The 17,446-nt window shown below is 39.7% G+C and overlaps 1 protein-coding gene across 4 annotated transcripts in view; it reads left to right on the forward strand.

Moving 5' to 3' along the window:
- Nucleotides 1-17,446, forward strand: part of Unc13b (unc-13 homolog B) — a 188,739-nt gene that overhangs the window by 75,207 nt on the left and 96,086 nt on the right. For 2 of the 4 annotated variants that reach the window (XM_029476020.2, XM_029476021.2), the window contains exons 8-9: nt 10,241-10,276; nt 14,537-14,771. In XM_029476020.2, the coding sequence (XP_029331880.1) occupies nt 10,241-10,276; nt 14,537-14,771 (271 nt within the window). The remainder of the gene's footprint in view (nt 1-10,240; nt 10,277-14,536; nt 14,772-17,446) is intronic. The other 2 variants (XM_085839379.1, XM_021159382.3) reach the window with 1 other exon arrangement.

Consider the following 17,446-nt stretch of genomic DNA (forward strand, 5'->3'; position numbering starts at 1 on the left):
CAGGCAGAATTCTGAGTTCAAGGCCAGAGTTCAAGAATTCTGAGTTCAAGGTTCTGGTCTACAGAGTTTCAGGACAGCCAGGACTACACAGAAACCTTGTCTCAGAAAAAACAAACACACACACACACACACAAACAAACAAACAAAAACAAAACAAAAAGAAAACGAAAATAAAATACATTTATTTTTAACTTTGTGTTTGCATGTGTGTCTGTGTGAAGGCTTGTGCATGTGTGAGTGCAGTTGCCTATGAAGTCCAGAATAAGATGTCAAATACCTTGTTGCAGGAATAAGGGCCAGTTCATGTGTGTGGTGGAAGCTGATCTTAGAACCTCTGCAAAAGGTTGCTCTTAGTTGCTGAGCCATCGCTACAGCCCCCAAATCTGTATTTTTAAACAAGAACCTTGACTAATTCTTATTAAGACAAATGGTCTTGAGTTTAAGAAGAATCTACTTCATTCATTTGTTTTTCAGCATAGGCTATGAAAGACAAAGGGAGAAGCCCAAAGACAGAGCCTGTAGTTCTTCGCTTTGAGTTATACTTGATTATGCCTGCCTGTAGTCTCAGCACTTGGGAGACTGAGTCAGGACAATCAGGGGTTCAAGATCATCCTCAGTACACAGTGAGTTTGAAGCCAGTCTGGATTACCCAAGACTAGCTCAAAACATACAAGCAAACATAACAGACAAATACTTTATTCTGATGTTCTGGGAGCTTGCAACCTGTAGAGTGTAGATAGGATAGATCACATGAAGGCTAATAATGAAATAATAAGATTTAAAGACAAGCATTAAAAAAAACCCACCAAAACCTCCACACATGTGTATATTTCATTCCTCCTTAGAATAGGGAACAAAATACCCATGGAGTTATAGAGACAAAGGTTGGAGCTAAGACGAAAGGACGGACCATCCAGAGACTACCCCACTCGGGGATCCATCCCATAATCAGCCACCAATCGCAGACACTACTGCACATGCCAGCAAGATTTTGCTGAAAGCACCCTGATATAGCTGTCTCTTGTGAGGCTATGCCAGTGCCTGGCAAATACAGAAGTGGATGTTCACAGTCATCTATTGGACGGAATACAGGGCCCCCAATGGAGGAACTAGAGAAAGTACCCAAGGAGCTGAAGGGGTCTGCAACCCTATAGGTGGAACAACAATATGAACTAACCAGTACCCCCAGAGCTCATGTCTCTAGCTGCATATGTAGCAGAGGATGGCCTGGTAGGCCATCATTGGGAAGAGAGGCCCCTTGGTCTTGCAAACTTTATATGCCCCAGTACAGGGGAACACCAGGGCCAAGAAGTGGGAGTTGATGGGTAGGGGAGCAGGGCGGGTGGGGGAGGGTGTAGGAGACTTTTGGGATAGCATTTGAAATGTAAATGAAGAAAATATCTAATAAAAAATTGGAAAAAAAACCCCTATATTTGGGTCTTGCTAGTGACCAAGCTAGGTTCCAAGAGAACAGGATTGCTGACTCATCTTTTTGTCAGTCTAATTTGTACAAAGACTCAAGAAAGGTTAAACACATGCATCATAATAATATGATCTGCAAATTTTCTGGTAAAATGCTTTTTTTTTTTTTTAAGGTTTTTTGAGACAGGGTTTCTCATGTAGTCTTGGCTGTCCTGGAACTCACTCTGTAGATCAGGCTGGCCTCGAACTCAGAAATTCGCCTGCCTCTGCCACCTGAGTGCTGGGAAGTAAAAGCGTGCGCTACCACCGCCCGGCTATGGTAAAATGCTAATTATAATTTTTTCATTAAATGTTCTCTGGAAAATATATCACATGTAAGCCTCATAGTGTGAGAAAATGTGTGGTATAAGGAAGACAATGCATGTTCATTCCAAGGTTCATACTATGCTTAATGTCAGTAAAATGATTGTTTTAAAAACAAAAAACAAAAAAATTAAAAAAAAAATCCTCAAGTGTACTGAGACAGAACTTATATATGAAAGATGAACTTATTGTAATAATATAGTTTGATTGAGGGTGTACAGACAGTTTAGTTGAGCTCCTGCCTGGTGGGGCACATGCATGACGCCCCAAATGCAAGGCAAAAGTTTAACTTGTTAGATTGTTTTGTTAAAAACTACAGTAGTGAGTATCCCTATTAAAAGGTACAAGAAAGCTCAGCAGTACTTCATCCCTTCCTGGTCCCCATGTCACTGTCAGTAAGGTCAGTGTCTTTAATTTGTATTAGAATAATAAAGATGTCCTACTGTGGAAAAGCCACAATTTGATTAGTTTTGTTTTGTCTTCTAGTGACACACCACAATGAAAATATGAAAACTTCCCATCTGTTTCTTCATGTTCTCACCATCTCCTGAAAACACTACCGGCTTCCTCTCTCTGTAGATTTGGGTTTCTATATTTTTGGTTGTTTCTAACTTTTTTTGAAAATAGATTCTTCTTTCATACAATACAGCCCCACCATAGTTTCCTCCTATCTGCCCCCCACCCCCAGTAGCTTCTGTCTTCCCCAGATCAAATACTCCTCCATTTCCCTTCAGAAAAGAGCAGGTCTCCAAGAGACAACAGACAAACAGGCCAAAACAAGATACAATAAGACAGGCTAACGCTCTTATATTGAGGCTGGATAAAGTAACCCAATAGGCAGGAAAAAGTCTTAAGAACAGGCAAAGGAGTCAGAGATATGGCCACTCTCACTGTAAGGAGTTTCACAAGAGCACCAAGCTAACAGCCATAACATACGCAGAGGACCTGGTGCTGACCATGCAGGCTCTGTGCTTGCTGCTTCAGTCTCTGTGAACCCATATGAACCCTGCTTAGTTTATTTGGTGGGCTGTGTTTCCTTGATGTTCTCCATCCCCTCTGACTCCTACAGTCTTTTCTCTTCCTCTTCTTTGGGGTTTCCCTATCTCCAAGGGGAGCTAGGGAATAAAACTATATTAACTAAAATTTAAAAATCAATGAAATGATTCCTAATGATATTCTGCTATACTCATAGATCAGTGCCTTGTCCAGTCATCATCAGAAAGACTTCTTCCAGTAGCATATAGGAGCAGATCCAGAGACCCACTGCCAGACATTAAAGAGTTTCTAAATTGGAGGTCTTCAGAATTCACATAAAGTGTCTTACAACTGCCTGTAGCTCCAGTTCTCCAATACCCCTTCTGGGTATTATTATTCAAACATTTTTTATTTTGTATGCATGGTGTTCTGCCAGAGTGTTTATGTACCATGTGCGTGCTGTACTCACCGAGGCCAGAAGGGGTATTGGAGAACTGGAGCTACAGGCAGTTGTAAGACACTTTATGTGAATTTTGAAACAACAGCCAATGCTTTTATAAATGATAAATCGTCTCTTCAGTCCTAAAAAATTTTTTTTGAATCAGGTTTTTCACTGTATAGTCTAGGACGTCATCTGACTTACAGTCTTCCTAGTTTTGCTGGCATTACAGACATGTGCCACCACACCTGGCTGTTCTAGAGTTTTATGTAAATTTAACTACACAGTGTGCCCTCTTTCTGTGTCTATTGCACAGTGTGCATTCTTTCTGTGCCTAGCTTTCATTGAATGTAAGGATTTTGAGATTCAACTTTTTATTTTGATTTTGAGACAGGGTTTCTCTCTGTTACCTTGGTTGTCCTCACACTTGCTCTGTAGACCAGGCTGGCCTCAAACTCACAGAGATCTTCCTGCCTCTGCCTCCCGAGTGCTCAGGTTAAAAGCCTGGGCCATCACTGCCCAGCAGAGATTCAACCTTCTATCTAGTGTTGTTCCTTTTCATTGCTTAATAGTTTTCTGGTTACACCACACTTTGCTTATCTGTTCACTTATTGATAGGTATTCAGTGTGTCTGGTTATTAATAAGACTATCATTTTCTGTCACATATTTTCTTTTGGTTAAAAACCTAGAGGTAGAATGGCTGAGTCACATGAGTGGTAGCTATAGATGCATGTATAACTTTAAAAGGAATTGTCAGTTTTTATCTTGTTAATAGAGACATTGGGCTGGAGTTACTGAGCAGTATGTAAGAAGAATTAAATGAGTTTGAGGGTAACAGTTGTTGAAGGAGTACTGGGGAATGCCTATTATTTCCCATGGTAGATACATGAGTGATATTGCATTATTTATGTGGCCATGAGAAGTAAGTAACATTAACCATTACTTTTAATTAATGAGAAAATGAGTAGAGAGACGGTACTAGTCTATAAGTAATTGCACTGGACCCAGGTTTGTCTGGTTGCAAAACTAGAATACTTTGCTTTACGCAAAGAGCAGAAGCATGCTCCAGCTGTAGAAGAGGAACAAGTTGAGGAAGCCAGGCTATTGCTGCCCCACCTCCGAGTATGGCAAGCAGAAGGACTGAGACAGCACCCATCTCTAAGGAGCTAAAATATGGGAGACTAAAGTTTTGGGAGACTGAGCTCCACTGAGATTTCATATTTATTTGATTTGAAAGCCATGGAGAGAAATAATCAATTGCCTGTTATAGTTTATTAATAGGGAAATGTGTGGCTAGAAGTGAGACTAATTTCTTTAAATCTAATTGTATGCTAAGTAGGTAGAGTGGGACAGTGATTAGAATCCTGTAGGTCTAGCAAATTACCTGTAATAAATCAGGTACAAAGCTATATGGGGGACATGCAAAGTCCTCATAGGGACATTCAGACATCTGAGGATGGCTAAGAGGAAGAAGGCTCCAGCCAAATTTTCTAAGCTCATTGACAGATGAGACGTCACAAGAGGAAGTAAGAGTTTTAGGAATGGGTCTGTGGTTTCTGGTTTTGCATTGTTGGGACTTAAGCAGTTTTAGATTTTAAGGTACACTTGCTAATGATTCCATATCAGAGAGCTGTTAACATTATAAACACAGAGTCATTATCAGTGAGGACTTGTGGTGTTGTGATTTATAGCAAGAAAAAATACGTATTTATTTCTTTGTTTCTGGTTCCTGACAAAGGGCTTTCAGTCTCTCAGGATGTTCTGGGAATTAGGAATATCCTATTCTAAAGAGGTGCCTCCTGGTGGCTCCTGGATGAGGGATTGGTCATCAGAAAGACTAAGCTATGTCAAGGAGATTAGAAACTTTTGCCCCAGCATGTTTTAAGGGACTGGAGATTGAACTTACTGGTTATATCTTTATGGTGGAGCCTTTATAAACATCTTCAAACTATATATAGATTTAGAGAACCTCACCATTGGAACAGACATCCGTAAATTGGGAGGGTGATCTAATACTCAGGACCCCTTGAGCCCTTGTCTTAAATATTACTTCATCTGGCTGTGCATTTGTATACTTTTATAATATTCTTCATTAAAACTGGTGTAATAAATAATATCTGCCCTGTTTTCTTTAGACATCCTAGCAAATAAAGCTAAGCCAGGGATCATGACAGTTCCAGTTTGTAGCTGATTTGTCAAAAGCATGTGCCTGGAACTTGTGATTTATGTCTGAGGTGGGGCAGAGGTTTTGTGAATTGGCTTTACCTGGGGAATCTGATGTGGTATCCAACTGGGTTATATCAAATTTGAATCAAATTATAGGACACTAGTTGGTATCAGCTAGAGATTTGCTTGGCGTGTGACAAAAATATTCCTCATTTTGGCTAGAGAAATGTTATGTGTTATAACTATGCTTTCACTTCAAGAAATGTTCAGTGTTGTATTGAATATGACAGAAGCAAAAACGGTGTGATTTTTTTTTTTCCGGTCTCTTAGAGAGTGCTAGCTAGTTTACAAGACTCTCTGTAACCAGTGCCACTGAGCCAGGGGGATTGACTTTTCCTCTGATAAACATGTGAGCAGAAAAGACTGGAGGCTCTTCAGAAGTGCTAACATTAGCATGTTAATTAAAGTAGTCATTTTCATGCTCACTCGGCAAGCCTGAATGTCCAGCTAAGACAGTGTTGCTGATTTGCTTCTGTAGTACATTTGGCTACTGTCTTTTGTTGCTTGTTTTCTCTTTGGCATCCTGTGATAGGTAATAGCTTTTCTTCTCTGCTCACATATGGCATTTTACTGGATAAATTGTGGAAACTTTTGATGCCTTTCCTTACATTGCATGAAGTCTATATTATAGTTTTTAGTCTTTCAAATTTCCCATTGAAATTACTGCTTACTGTTTATTTCTGCTGCCCAATGTACTGTCTACATGAGTTCTTTGCAGAGGCTGGTAAACTCTTCTTGTTTCAAAAGACTTTGGGGGAGGAGTTTGAGACAGGGTTTCACTGTGTAGCCCTGGCTGCCCTGGGACTCATTTTATAGAACAGGCTGGCCACAAACTCAGAGATCCACCTGCCCCTCTGCCTTCCAAGTGCTAGGGTTAAAGGCAGGCACTACCACACCCAGTACAAAATACTTATTTATTAATGTGTAATTTATATAGAGTAAACTTTGCCTTTTGGTATATGTTATTAAAAATTTTAGCTACCCATAGTTTGTAATCTCCACCATAGTTGAGATATACAGCAGTTTTCTGATCTCCCAAAATCCTTTTACCTCTTTGTAGTCAGCCTCTTCCACTCTTAGCCCATAGCAACCCTCTGTATCTACGGTGTTGCGTCTTTCAGAATGGCGTATAAATGGAACCACACGGTACTTAGCTTTTTGAGTCTGTCGTCTTTAACTTGTAATGTGTTTGAGATACACCTACGTGTGGCAGTGCTTCATCCCTTGTTACTACTGACTAATATACTACTCTGTGAGTGTGCCAGTTTGTTTACCCATTTGTCAGTTGAAGGACATTTCTATTTCCAGTTTTTGTGATTCTAAAAACTGAAACAAGCAACTGCAAACATAGGTTTTTGTGTGAGCATATTTTTGTTTCTTTTGGATAAAAATCAAGTAGGAATGTGATTGGATTATGTGATGTGTGCATAACCTTACAAGAAATGCCAAGAAGCATTCTCTAGAATGTTCTGCCCTTTGCATTCTTGCTAGAAATGTGTAAGAAGCTTCGGTGTCTTCAGGACCTCACAGACACTTTGTACCATCAGGCACTGAAGTTGTTCTCTCCCTCTTCTTCCTTCTTGTTTAAAAGGTGATTGTTACCGTTCTTCTCTGGAGCCCTCCCCCATACAGATCATCTCTGGGCTTAACAACAGTCTTGCATTGTATCCTAGGCTGGCCTTGCATTTGTGACCCTCCTGCGTCAGCCTTCTCAGTGCTGAGATTACAGGTGTGTACTAGCATGACTAGCGGTCCATTTGTTCATTCGATCTTTCTGTCTGTCTGAAAGTTAAGCACATGGTAATCAAGTGCCCTACTTCTGAGATACAGCCACAGCTGTCTTTTTTTAGTCTTAATTTGCAATCTGCTTTAGTGTTCTTATATACATTTTTGTTTTTATTCATCCATTTATAAGTATTTGTTTGAGTTTCTGCTTTTAAAAATAGTAATTATTATGAAATATTATTTAATACAATTTAATTTTATTTAATGAATTTAATAACATTTAAATATTAAACATCAAAAATAATATAACTAATATAATAATAACTATTATTGTTTCTGTGTATGTGTGTGTGAGACAAAATATGTGCTTGCTATGGCGTGCATATAGCAGTCAGAGGATAGCTTCTTAGGAGTTAATTATTTCCTTCTATCTTTTCTTAAGGCAGGGTATCTCTTCTGCTGCAAAACCCAGCCTCAAGCTGACTCTCCTGTGTTCACATTTCATTTTGCCATAGGAGTGTTGGGATTACGATACAGCCAGTACATCTGACTTTTGTGTGAGTTCCAGGCATCAAACTGAAGTCATCAGGCTAGTATAGCGATTACTCAGACCCTTCTCACCTGAGCTTCTGCTTTTCATTAGGTATTATTTAGACACAATACAACAGGAGAACAAAACATAAACAGCCATTTCTTCTTTGGAATTTAATCCTAAAAACATCAACATCTCTTCTCCCCATCTCTTTTTTGAGTGCTCTTTCCAGATACCTAGCTGTGCATTGAACAAAATTCAGTTAATGCATCCAATAGATATACAGAGTTAATATGCCTAATTTCCACTTGCTCATACCCTCCTCCTGACCTTGTGTTTATGTACCTCTTCTCAGTGACTAATGTTACATTCATCTATTAGCTCAAGCTAAAAAGCTTGCTGTTGAGTTACTCATCAAGCCCGATTGATTTTGCCTTCAAAATGTCTCATGGATCTCTCCATGTCTTCCCACCCTCTCTGTGACATACAGAGTTCAGGGTGTTGATGAATGTGTACGTCAGCTTCCCTAGCAGCCCAACTGGCCACACTGCATCACAGTTCTCTTTATGAAGTCGAGCACTGAATCTACTTCCTTTCTCTTAAAAGACACAATATTGCCTTCCAGATAGTCCCACATTCCTAACATTACTTGATTTTTAAATACTACTGAAGATGCCCTGTGATTGGATGTCTTCACAGTAAAACTATTCTTAATTATTGTCCTATTAACTAGTGAGATGCATTTTGGGGGTGGGGAAGGAGACTTCCTTGACTAAAGTAGTAGTATTTCTGTTACAATGCTTTTGAGCTGGAGTTGTGAGAACAGAGACTGGAGTATTAGAGCGCCTGAGAAGTGGGGCATGCTCCATCCCCCTCAGGTTTAGGATGGTGCTGATAGCTGGAGTCAGATTATACATTCAGTTTCTTTATGTAATGGGGACATACTTAATTAAGTAGAAGAAACTATGCTCTGTTTTGGAGTGCTCAAGAAGGAAACTATGTCTGCAGGGAGAGCTACCTTTGGGCTCTGAGTTAGTGAGACACAGCTTTATCACTTGCCTGGAGCAATATATGATTTTTTTTGTTTTTTTCTTTTAAAAAGAAACAAGGTAATTACCCTCTAGCAGTTGCCATGACAACAGCACTATAGCCTGGGAGAATTTTCCTTTTATCCCCTACCCATGACTAGGCAATAAACTTAATTATAAAAAAATATAAATGGTACCCCAAACCAGTGTACCATCATGTCTGAGGAGTAAACAGAGACATCCATGCTAAGGAAGAAAGGGGTTATCAGTGATCAGCTAAACAGCCTGTGACTCTGTAGTAGTCACGTTTGCTCAGCATGGGGCATTCAGCTGAGCCATCAGCTGATGCCCCTAGAATTTTGGGTCTTACTTTCAAGATAGCCACATGCTCAAAAATCTTGAGTCTCCTGGACCAGACATTGCATATTCCTTGTGGATCTTAGCACTGCCAGAGAGCACGGGTCAAGGAGTTGTTTCCTTTCTGCCACCCGTTTATTAGGAACCTCAAACACAAGCAAAAACCTGGCAACCTAAGAACCACCAAATGGTAGCTGCTGATCAAATTCCAGGGACTACTCACTTGATGTGCGCTTTCTCACTTAATCCTTAAGACACAAAGAGACTCGTGTTGTTATTCTCCTATTACAGATGAGGAGGTATCCGCAATGATGTTTCCAAAACCATATTGTAGTAGATAATAGAGCCAGGAGAATTGAGCTTTAACTTAAAGCGTATGTTCCTAATCAAGAAGCTAAGTTATTTCCTTTTCCCTAGGATTAACTGCTGATCTTTATCTAGTTTTTTATTCCAAATTCAGTTTGGGTATAGGAAAGAATTTAAATTTAACTAATGTTTTACTTTTTGCTTTGAAAGTGCATAGAAAAATGCTTTTATTTTTTCTATTCTTCAAAGTTTATATTTTGATAATCTTAATTGAAATGTTATATGTAATTCAAAAAAAAATGCTTTCCTCCGAAAGTCCAATATGTTAGGGTATTTTATTATGTATTAGACAATTAGAGGGTAAAATAGACCTTGTTCCTCCCTACTTTTAAGCCATCCTCTCTAGAGAGTAGCAAGAGTGGCTCCCAGATGGATGATCACCCTTTGTTCGTGGTAAGATGGCTGGGCTTCTTATGGATACACTATGGCAGGCCATGCTTAGAGAGCAAGGACACAGGATGTGCTTCTTTGAGAGGAGATCAAGATTTTATTTTGACTGAGCAAAGATATATGAGCTCCTAAATGATGATATTCTGAGAGACCTAGAAGGAGGTTTGAACAGCAGCAAATTAGCAATTTTGTTCTGTAGTAAGCAGCAAAGCATAAAAATACTGTGTAGATTTACCTCATGTTTTTTAGAAGGTAGATAATCTGTAATATAAAGCTTGTGGTCCACAAATAGAGTAGGCAGGAGTATGATAAGACATATAAGAATCGGTGGGAGGGAGAAATGATCTTTTATTTTGAATTCCTACTAAAATTTTATCTGTCATACTTCTTTTGCTTCTTCTTTGTGGTTTCCTTAGGTCACTGGACCTATTTGGGCTGGGGAGAGCCTCAGAGTACGTAAGCATTCAATTCCTTATCATTTTCCAGACCTTTTCTTTTGTGTGTGTGTGTGTGTGTTGCACATGCCCCACTGGGTGTGGCATATAAACATGAATGTACTGTGGGAGTGTGGAGGTTAGAGGATAACTTGTAGGAGTTTTTTCCTTCCAGCATGTAGATCTCAAGGATTGAACTCAGGTCACCAGGTGCCTGTACTCACTGAGCTATCTTGCCAGCCCAGTTTTTTTTTTTTTTTTCCTCTCAGCTTTGAAGCTAGATATTCATGCATATCAGTACAGGTAATTCAGTTCCCTTCTCCTATTTAAATGGTAGCAGGGTGTGGTAGGGAGCAGGAGTAAGAGGAGAAGGGAAGAGAGTGATTTTGAATGAGAATTAAACAACAAAGTTGCAGTTAATAGCCACTGAGCTATTCCTTAGACAAGGTGGGCCATCAGCTTTTGATGTTGGCAGTGTTGGTCTCCTGACATAGGAGTGCTATGACCAGAGGAAAATTTGTTCTGAGCTGAACTAGAGACAGGATTACTGTTAGTGCAGACATGTGGTGGTAAGTAAGGGACAGGAGCCATGGTTTGACTTTTCCTTGAAGCATCCTGCTTACTCTAGAATCCTACAGAAACCCACCCTACCTTTGCTCTTGAGGTTGGTGAGCAGGCAGCCAGTTCTTTCTAGCAGAGTGCTCATCTCTAGGCTGACTTTGCCCATTGGACAGAGCAAGAACCAGCTTCTCTGGCACTCAGGCGATGAATGGTTGGAGTTATATGATCATTGTCATTGGAATGTCTAAGTACTTACTTCCCGTGGCTTGTGTCCTGCTAGAGAACTGCTCTAAACAGCTTGAGAAAGATCAGAAATGTTAAGATTCTCAAGTTGAAAAAAGTAAGTCACCAAGAATACATGTCAGTTCTCTTTTCTTTCTTCTCCGGCCAGCAAAGTTCTAGTGGTTTTCAGGATTTAAGAAGACTACATACCAGAGAGGGTTAGTGTTCAGTTTTCTTGAGTGTTTCCTGTGAGGCTGGAGGACCATCTTGCCACAGGTTAAATTATCTTACCTAGGCTACATTTATTTTCGATTATTGTCTTTCATGTACATGCTGAGTGAAGTACCAAATTTTTCTTAGAATATACATATTCTAGAATATGAGTACACACACACACACACACACACACACACACACACTTTCATTGTACTATCTTTCTTATCTGAACTCTGGCAGGTATTCCCTTCCCCTCCACTTTTTACCTACTGAAAAGCTGTGGTTTTTTTGAAGGCATGTCCCTAAAGTTTTTCTCCCTTCCCAACCTACTGAAAAGCTGTGGTTTTTTTGAAGGCATGTCCCTAAAGTTTTTCTCCCTTCCCAATCAGGAAGTAAACTTTATTTCCTTTCAAGTCCTCACTCTGTAGCCCTGGCTGGCTTGGAACTCTCTTATGTAGACCAGGCCTCAAACTTGTGCCTGGCTTATGGTGTTCTCATGTAGTAACTTCCTTGAATAAAAATTCAGTATTTGACTCATATTTTCATTCTCCTATTAAGCCAACATATATTCTAATTCTTCTGTGTTGTTTAGACAAGCATGTGTAAGCATCCAATATTTGAATGAGCAACTATTGCCAGCCTTTTAATTTTCCATCTTTCAAATAAACTTTACCAGGGGCTTTTCCATTAAAAAAAAAAAAAGTATTTTTCTTATTCCTTTGAGACATGCCTCACCATGTAGCCGTGGCTGGCTCAGAGCTCTCTTATATAGACCAGGCCTCAAACTTGGGCATGTGTCACCACACTTGGCTGTTTTATAGTTTTTGTCCTTAAACTAGCTCACAAGTCCCTTTGGCGAGTGGCAGTCAATCTTGCACTCAGCAATTGCTCTTTTTCTGAGAAGCTGTTTTCATCTCTAGGTCACATGACACTGAGGGGTTAAGTCATAGAGGCTGTGCCCGACACACTAAACGACATTTTATTCAAGCTGAAGGACTTACCTTTCCCTTAATTTCTAATGTACTTCAGTGCTCAAATGTGTTTCTTTCTTGCTCCCATTATCTGTGGACTAACGTTAAAGCCCTGGAGTCCTCTTCACTGTCTGTTTTTTTCCTGAAGTTTAACATTTTTTTTTTATCTCACTTCTTTTTATTGGTTATTTTATTTATTTACATTTCAAATGTTATCCCCTTCCCAGTTTCCCCTCCACAAACCCCCTTCCCATCACACACAACCCCCACTTCTATGAGGGGGCTTCCCCACCCTCCCACCCACTCCCACCTCAAGGAGGAGTTAGGGAAAGGACTGAAGGAGCTAAAGTGGTTTGCAACCCCATAGGAAGAACAATATCAACCAACCAGATTCCCCGGAGATCCCAGGGACTAAACCACCAACGAAAGAATACGTATGGAGGGACCCATAGCTCCAGCTCCATATGTACCAGGAGATGACCTTATCTGGCATTGATGGGAGGGGAGGCCCTTGGTCCTGTGGAGGCTCAATGCCCCAGCATAGGGAAATCCCGAAGTTTTTTTTAAAACATGATATCCTTGTTCCAACCCAAGATTAAGTTCTGGCCAATACTTGACAGAGCTCACATTCCCTGGGTTGGTCTTGAACTTGTTATATAGATGATGATGGCTTTGAATTTCTAATCCTCTTGTAAGGTCTGGAGTTATAGGTGTGTGTTTCATCAGTTCTGTCTGCATTTTTGTTTGTGTGTTTGAGTTCTTTGGGTATTTGTCATTTCTGCTCTATGAACACAAGCCAGGATTTTCTGCCCAAGTGTAAGTTTGATCTTACAGTCTTTGGGAGATTTCTTCTGCCTACACTGCTACTGAGATTATCTTTCAAAATTACGGTTATGAGATGCCCATTATGTGCTAAATGTATTGCCATTTGGGAATGGCGAATGTTCCTTTTCTTTACTGTGAGCCAAATAGGAACTTGGCAAAAAAAGGACATGTGGGACCTTGTTAATCATACACATATGGATATAGCATCCGATATGGCTTCTCTGTAATGTGGTTTACATACTGTTAGGCTCAGTCCTTCCCAAACACAGTTTTTATTTGTGATGGTGGTTTTTAAAATATTTTTATTTTTTTCCTCTTTTTTAAAAATAGATATTTTCTTTATTTACACTTCAAATGTTATCCCCTTTGCTAGTTTCCCCTCCGAAAACCCCCTATACCCTCCTCCCTCCCTCTGCTCACCAACCCACCCACTCCCATTCCCAGTCCTGGCATTCCCCTATACTGGGGCATCAAGCCTTCACAGGACCTAGGGCCTCTCCTCCCATTGATGACTGACTAGGCCATCCTCTGCTACATATACAGCTAGAGCCACATGTCCTACCATGTGTTTTCTTTGGTGGTTTAGTCCCAGTGAGCTCTGGGGGTACTGGTTAGTTCATATTGTTGTTCCTCCTATGGGGCTTCAGACCCCTTCAGCTCCTTGGGTACTTTCTCTAGCTCCTTCATTGGGGACCTTGTGCTTCATCCAATAGATGATTGTGATTTTAGTTATTAAGAAAATTTAGCTAGTCGTTGCTGATTTTAAAAGCAAAACTAATTTTGATCACTATTGCACTGTCAAGTGAGAGTGTGGATATGTTTTCTTCTTCTCTCAGCCCACACTGAGGATAGGAATTATTATATGAGCATAGGGTATAGACTCCTGATAGGAATTATTAGGGAAACTTGTATTGCAGCAAGTCAGTTCTGCTGCTGTTCTTAAGCTGCCCTTGGAGCCTTTGGATTGATACAAAAGCCCTGACCACAGCTGTCCTGATCCTAGGTCCGGCTTCTGAGATGCATGCTTTTTTGGCTCAGTCCATGCATTTTAAAGGCTGTAAGCTCCAGACCAACTTTAAATTAAAATTAAAATTAAAATATATTTTCTTCTAAGACATGGGAAAGACATCTCCCCTTTGCTCTTTCCCCTTTGATAATCACAGAACCTCAGAATCTCTGGGAGGTATTTCAAGGCAGAGCTTAATTAGGTCATGCTAGCTAGAAAACTGGAAGCAGAATTCCTGAGAATTTTGCATTGGGAAAATGCAATTTAGGTGTTCCTCTAATGTCAACAGTAAAATGAAACTGTCATGTCCTTATCTCTTGTTAAGGAGACAGACCATTTAGATGCTCCTGACTTCTGTGCAGCTCAAGTTTTTACTCTTATTTTTAAGCTTCAGCTGTATAGCTACCTAAGTTAGAAGCAGGAAACATTATGAAAATGACATAACACTTGGGTGGTTGGCCTCTGTTTTTTCTACAGCCTTTGAAGACCCTGATAGTGCCGTCGATGACCGAGACAGTGACTACCGCAGTGAGACCAGCAATAGCGCCCCACCTCCTTACCACACAACTACCCAGCCCAATGCTTCTGTGCACCAGTTCCCTGTTCCTGTGCGGCTGCCACAGCAGCTCTTTCTTCAAGGCAGTTCCCATGACTCTTGCAATGACTCTATGCAGAGTTACGACCTTGATTATCCAGAGCGTCGGGCCCTCAGGTTGGTATTGATCCAGGTCCCATGATGGCAACTGACAGGCAGGATCCTGGTGGTAAGACAGGCCTTAGTGTCTTTCTCACACGCTTATGTTTAGACGTTTCCAGTGGCAATACTTGTCTTTGTGAGCCTGTTGGTGAAGACATGCCCACCTGGGTGAGCAGTTGGACGAAACCTGCTCCTTCCTTCCACCTCATCTCTTCTCTGCATCAATAATTTTTACAAACAATTTACTAAAATTAGAAGTTCATAAGAAAACCAATATAATCTTATTACAGCAGATTTGGTATTTTTGCTGGAACTTTAATTCATTTTATTAATTTTTTCAATACACAATATTTATCTGTTTAAGGTACTATACAGCATTCAGTGAAGAACCTCCCACTGTATGCATGGTCTCCCTGTATCTCATACCTTCCTGCCTGCTGGTTCCCTTTATACTGCTCTTTTTATGTGCCCTTCCATAGACTACTCTCATACATTGTAAGTACAAAGGAAAATCTTAGGTTTGTGCTCTTCCCTATTCCCCAGCATTTTAAAGAACTATTTCAACTTAAAATTTTGGGGAAATAATACAATGAATACTCATATTCTTGTTGCTTAGACTTAGTTGCATCAACACATAGCCACATTTATTTGATTTCATTATCTCTAGTATATTAATCTCCATGGGCTCTTTTTCCTGACATTTTACAGTGAGTTGCAGACATTATGTTACATCACTAGAAGGTACGTGAGCACATAACTTCTAAGAAGGGGACTTTACCTTATATAACCTTAGTGCTATGATAACACTAAGAAATTTTATAGTATAATACAATGACATAATCTAATACACAATTAAGCTCTCCACTTCTCCCAGTGTTTTTTGTGCACAGTTTTTCTTTTTCTTTTAAAAAACTTATTGTATTTTATTTTGAATCAGGGTCTCATGATACAACCCAAACTAGCCAATATCATGTTTTAGTTTACTGTCAGTGTTAAAAGTATTTTCCATGAGATTTTCTCATATAACAACCATAACATAACAATTCTGAATCTAAAATGAAATGAAATTAAAATATATTAAGAATCATATGGAAGTTGACAACCACTCCTTAATGGTTTATTGAATGAGTGCTTACATTTATGGTTTGGTTCCGGCAGTGCTGGGAATTGGAGTTTGTGCCTGTGACCTCAGGTGCTCTGCTGCTGAGTTACCTCCCACACTTTGCACTTTTATTGTTTTGTGACCCAGTGCATTTAATTAAAGATGCTCACATGAACATGGGGTGAGAGGTTAGTTAGAGGGATTTGGTAACTTACCAGCATTGCTTTTTTATGTTATTTTATTTCTTTATTTACTTTAGGCTGCAGGTACTTGATATATTGCCTAGGCAAGCCTGGAACTCCTGGTTCACCTGATTCTCTTGCTTCAGCATTTTGAGTAGCTGTGATTAACATGTTCTATTCATTGATACTAGTTTATAATGGCCTACTTTAAGAAAATAGTATCAAAATGTATTTTATGTTTGGTCTTCCTTTACGTTTGGTCTGTGTGTGCAAGCATTAGATGCACAGGCCAGCACCATACTAATTGCACACTTTTCCAAACAAATTAACTTCCCTAATCATTACATCATCTTGCTCATTTCCCTGGTTGTTGCAGTAATAAATATCATTTCGAAGAGCATAATTTTTTCTATAACTTAAAAATTTACTTGTTATCAATATATGTAATGAGGTCTAAAAGTAACTATCATTTCAAACATAGGAAAAATTAAAAGGATTTTTAAAAGTAAACCATTTATATTAGGTAATTTTTTTTTTCTTTTTTGAGACAGAGTCTCACTATGTAGCCTTGACTGACCTGGCTTAGGACTTGTTATGTAGATTAGACTAGCCTCAAGCTCACAAAGCACTGGGATTGTTTAAGCATCCCCCCCACCCCCCCATGCCCAGCTAGTGTAGACATCTTTAAAAATCTGAAATGACTTTTCCTTTAGTAAGTTTGGAAGACTGGCTGGGAAGATGGCTCAGTGGATGAGAGCACTTGGCACGCAGTGTAACAGCCTGAGGTACTATCCTCAGAGCTAAGGAAGGATTGGATTCAGTAGCACAATGATCGTAGCCCCAGTGAGTATCCCCACCAGGAGCTGGGAGGCAAAGACAGGAGGTCAGAAATTCTCAGGCCAGCAAGTCTCACACAGACAGCAGTGAAGAATAAGGGACCCCATTTCAAGCTCTGACCTGCACATGTGTTCTGTGGTACCCATGGACCCCTATTCACAACACGAACACATATGATATGCATACATCATACACAAACTGCACTTAGAAGAGATGCTGTTACTAGCATTAAGTATAAAGTGTAAACAGTTCATAGATGTAGTCTCAAGACATTAGGTTACACAGTTGTTTTAGTAAAAGAAATTTGAAATCCTCCAAGGAGCAAATGTGTTTTACAGAAAAAAATAGAAGCATAAAAATAATTTCATTTACTATAGCTATGGCTGTCTGTAGGTTTATTTTGTAACAATAAAGATTCTTTCCATGTTAGAGTTATGCTTGGGTTGTTTTGAGAGTGATGAAGGGAGTAATGAAACTTCATTGGAGAGTAATAAAACTGTGTCTAAACCATGTGTTGTTTAAGCCGGATGTTGTGCTATATGCCTTTAGTCCCAGCACCCAGGAGTCAG

The sequence above is a fragment of the Mus caroli genome, unplaced genomic scaffold, assembly GCF_978045245.1.
Source record: "Mus caroli unplaced genomic scaffold, Mus_caroli_1 scaffold_6, whole genome shotgun sequence".
In the NCBI taxonomy this organism is placed as follows: domain Eukaryota; kingdom Metazoa; phylum Chordata; class Mammalia; order Rodentia; family Muridae; genus Mus; species Mus caroli.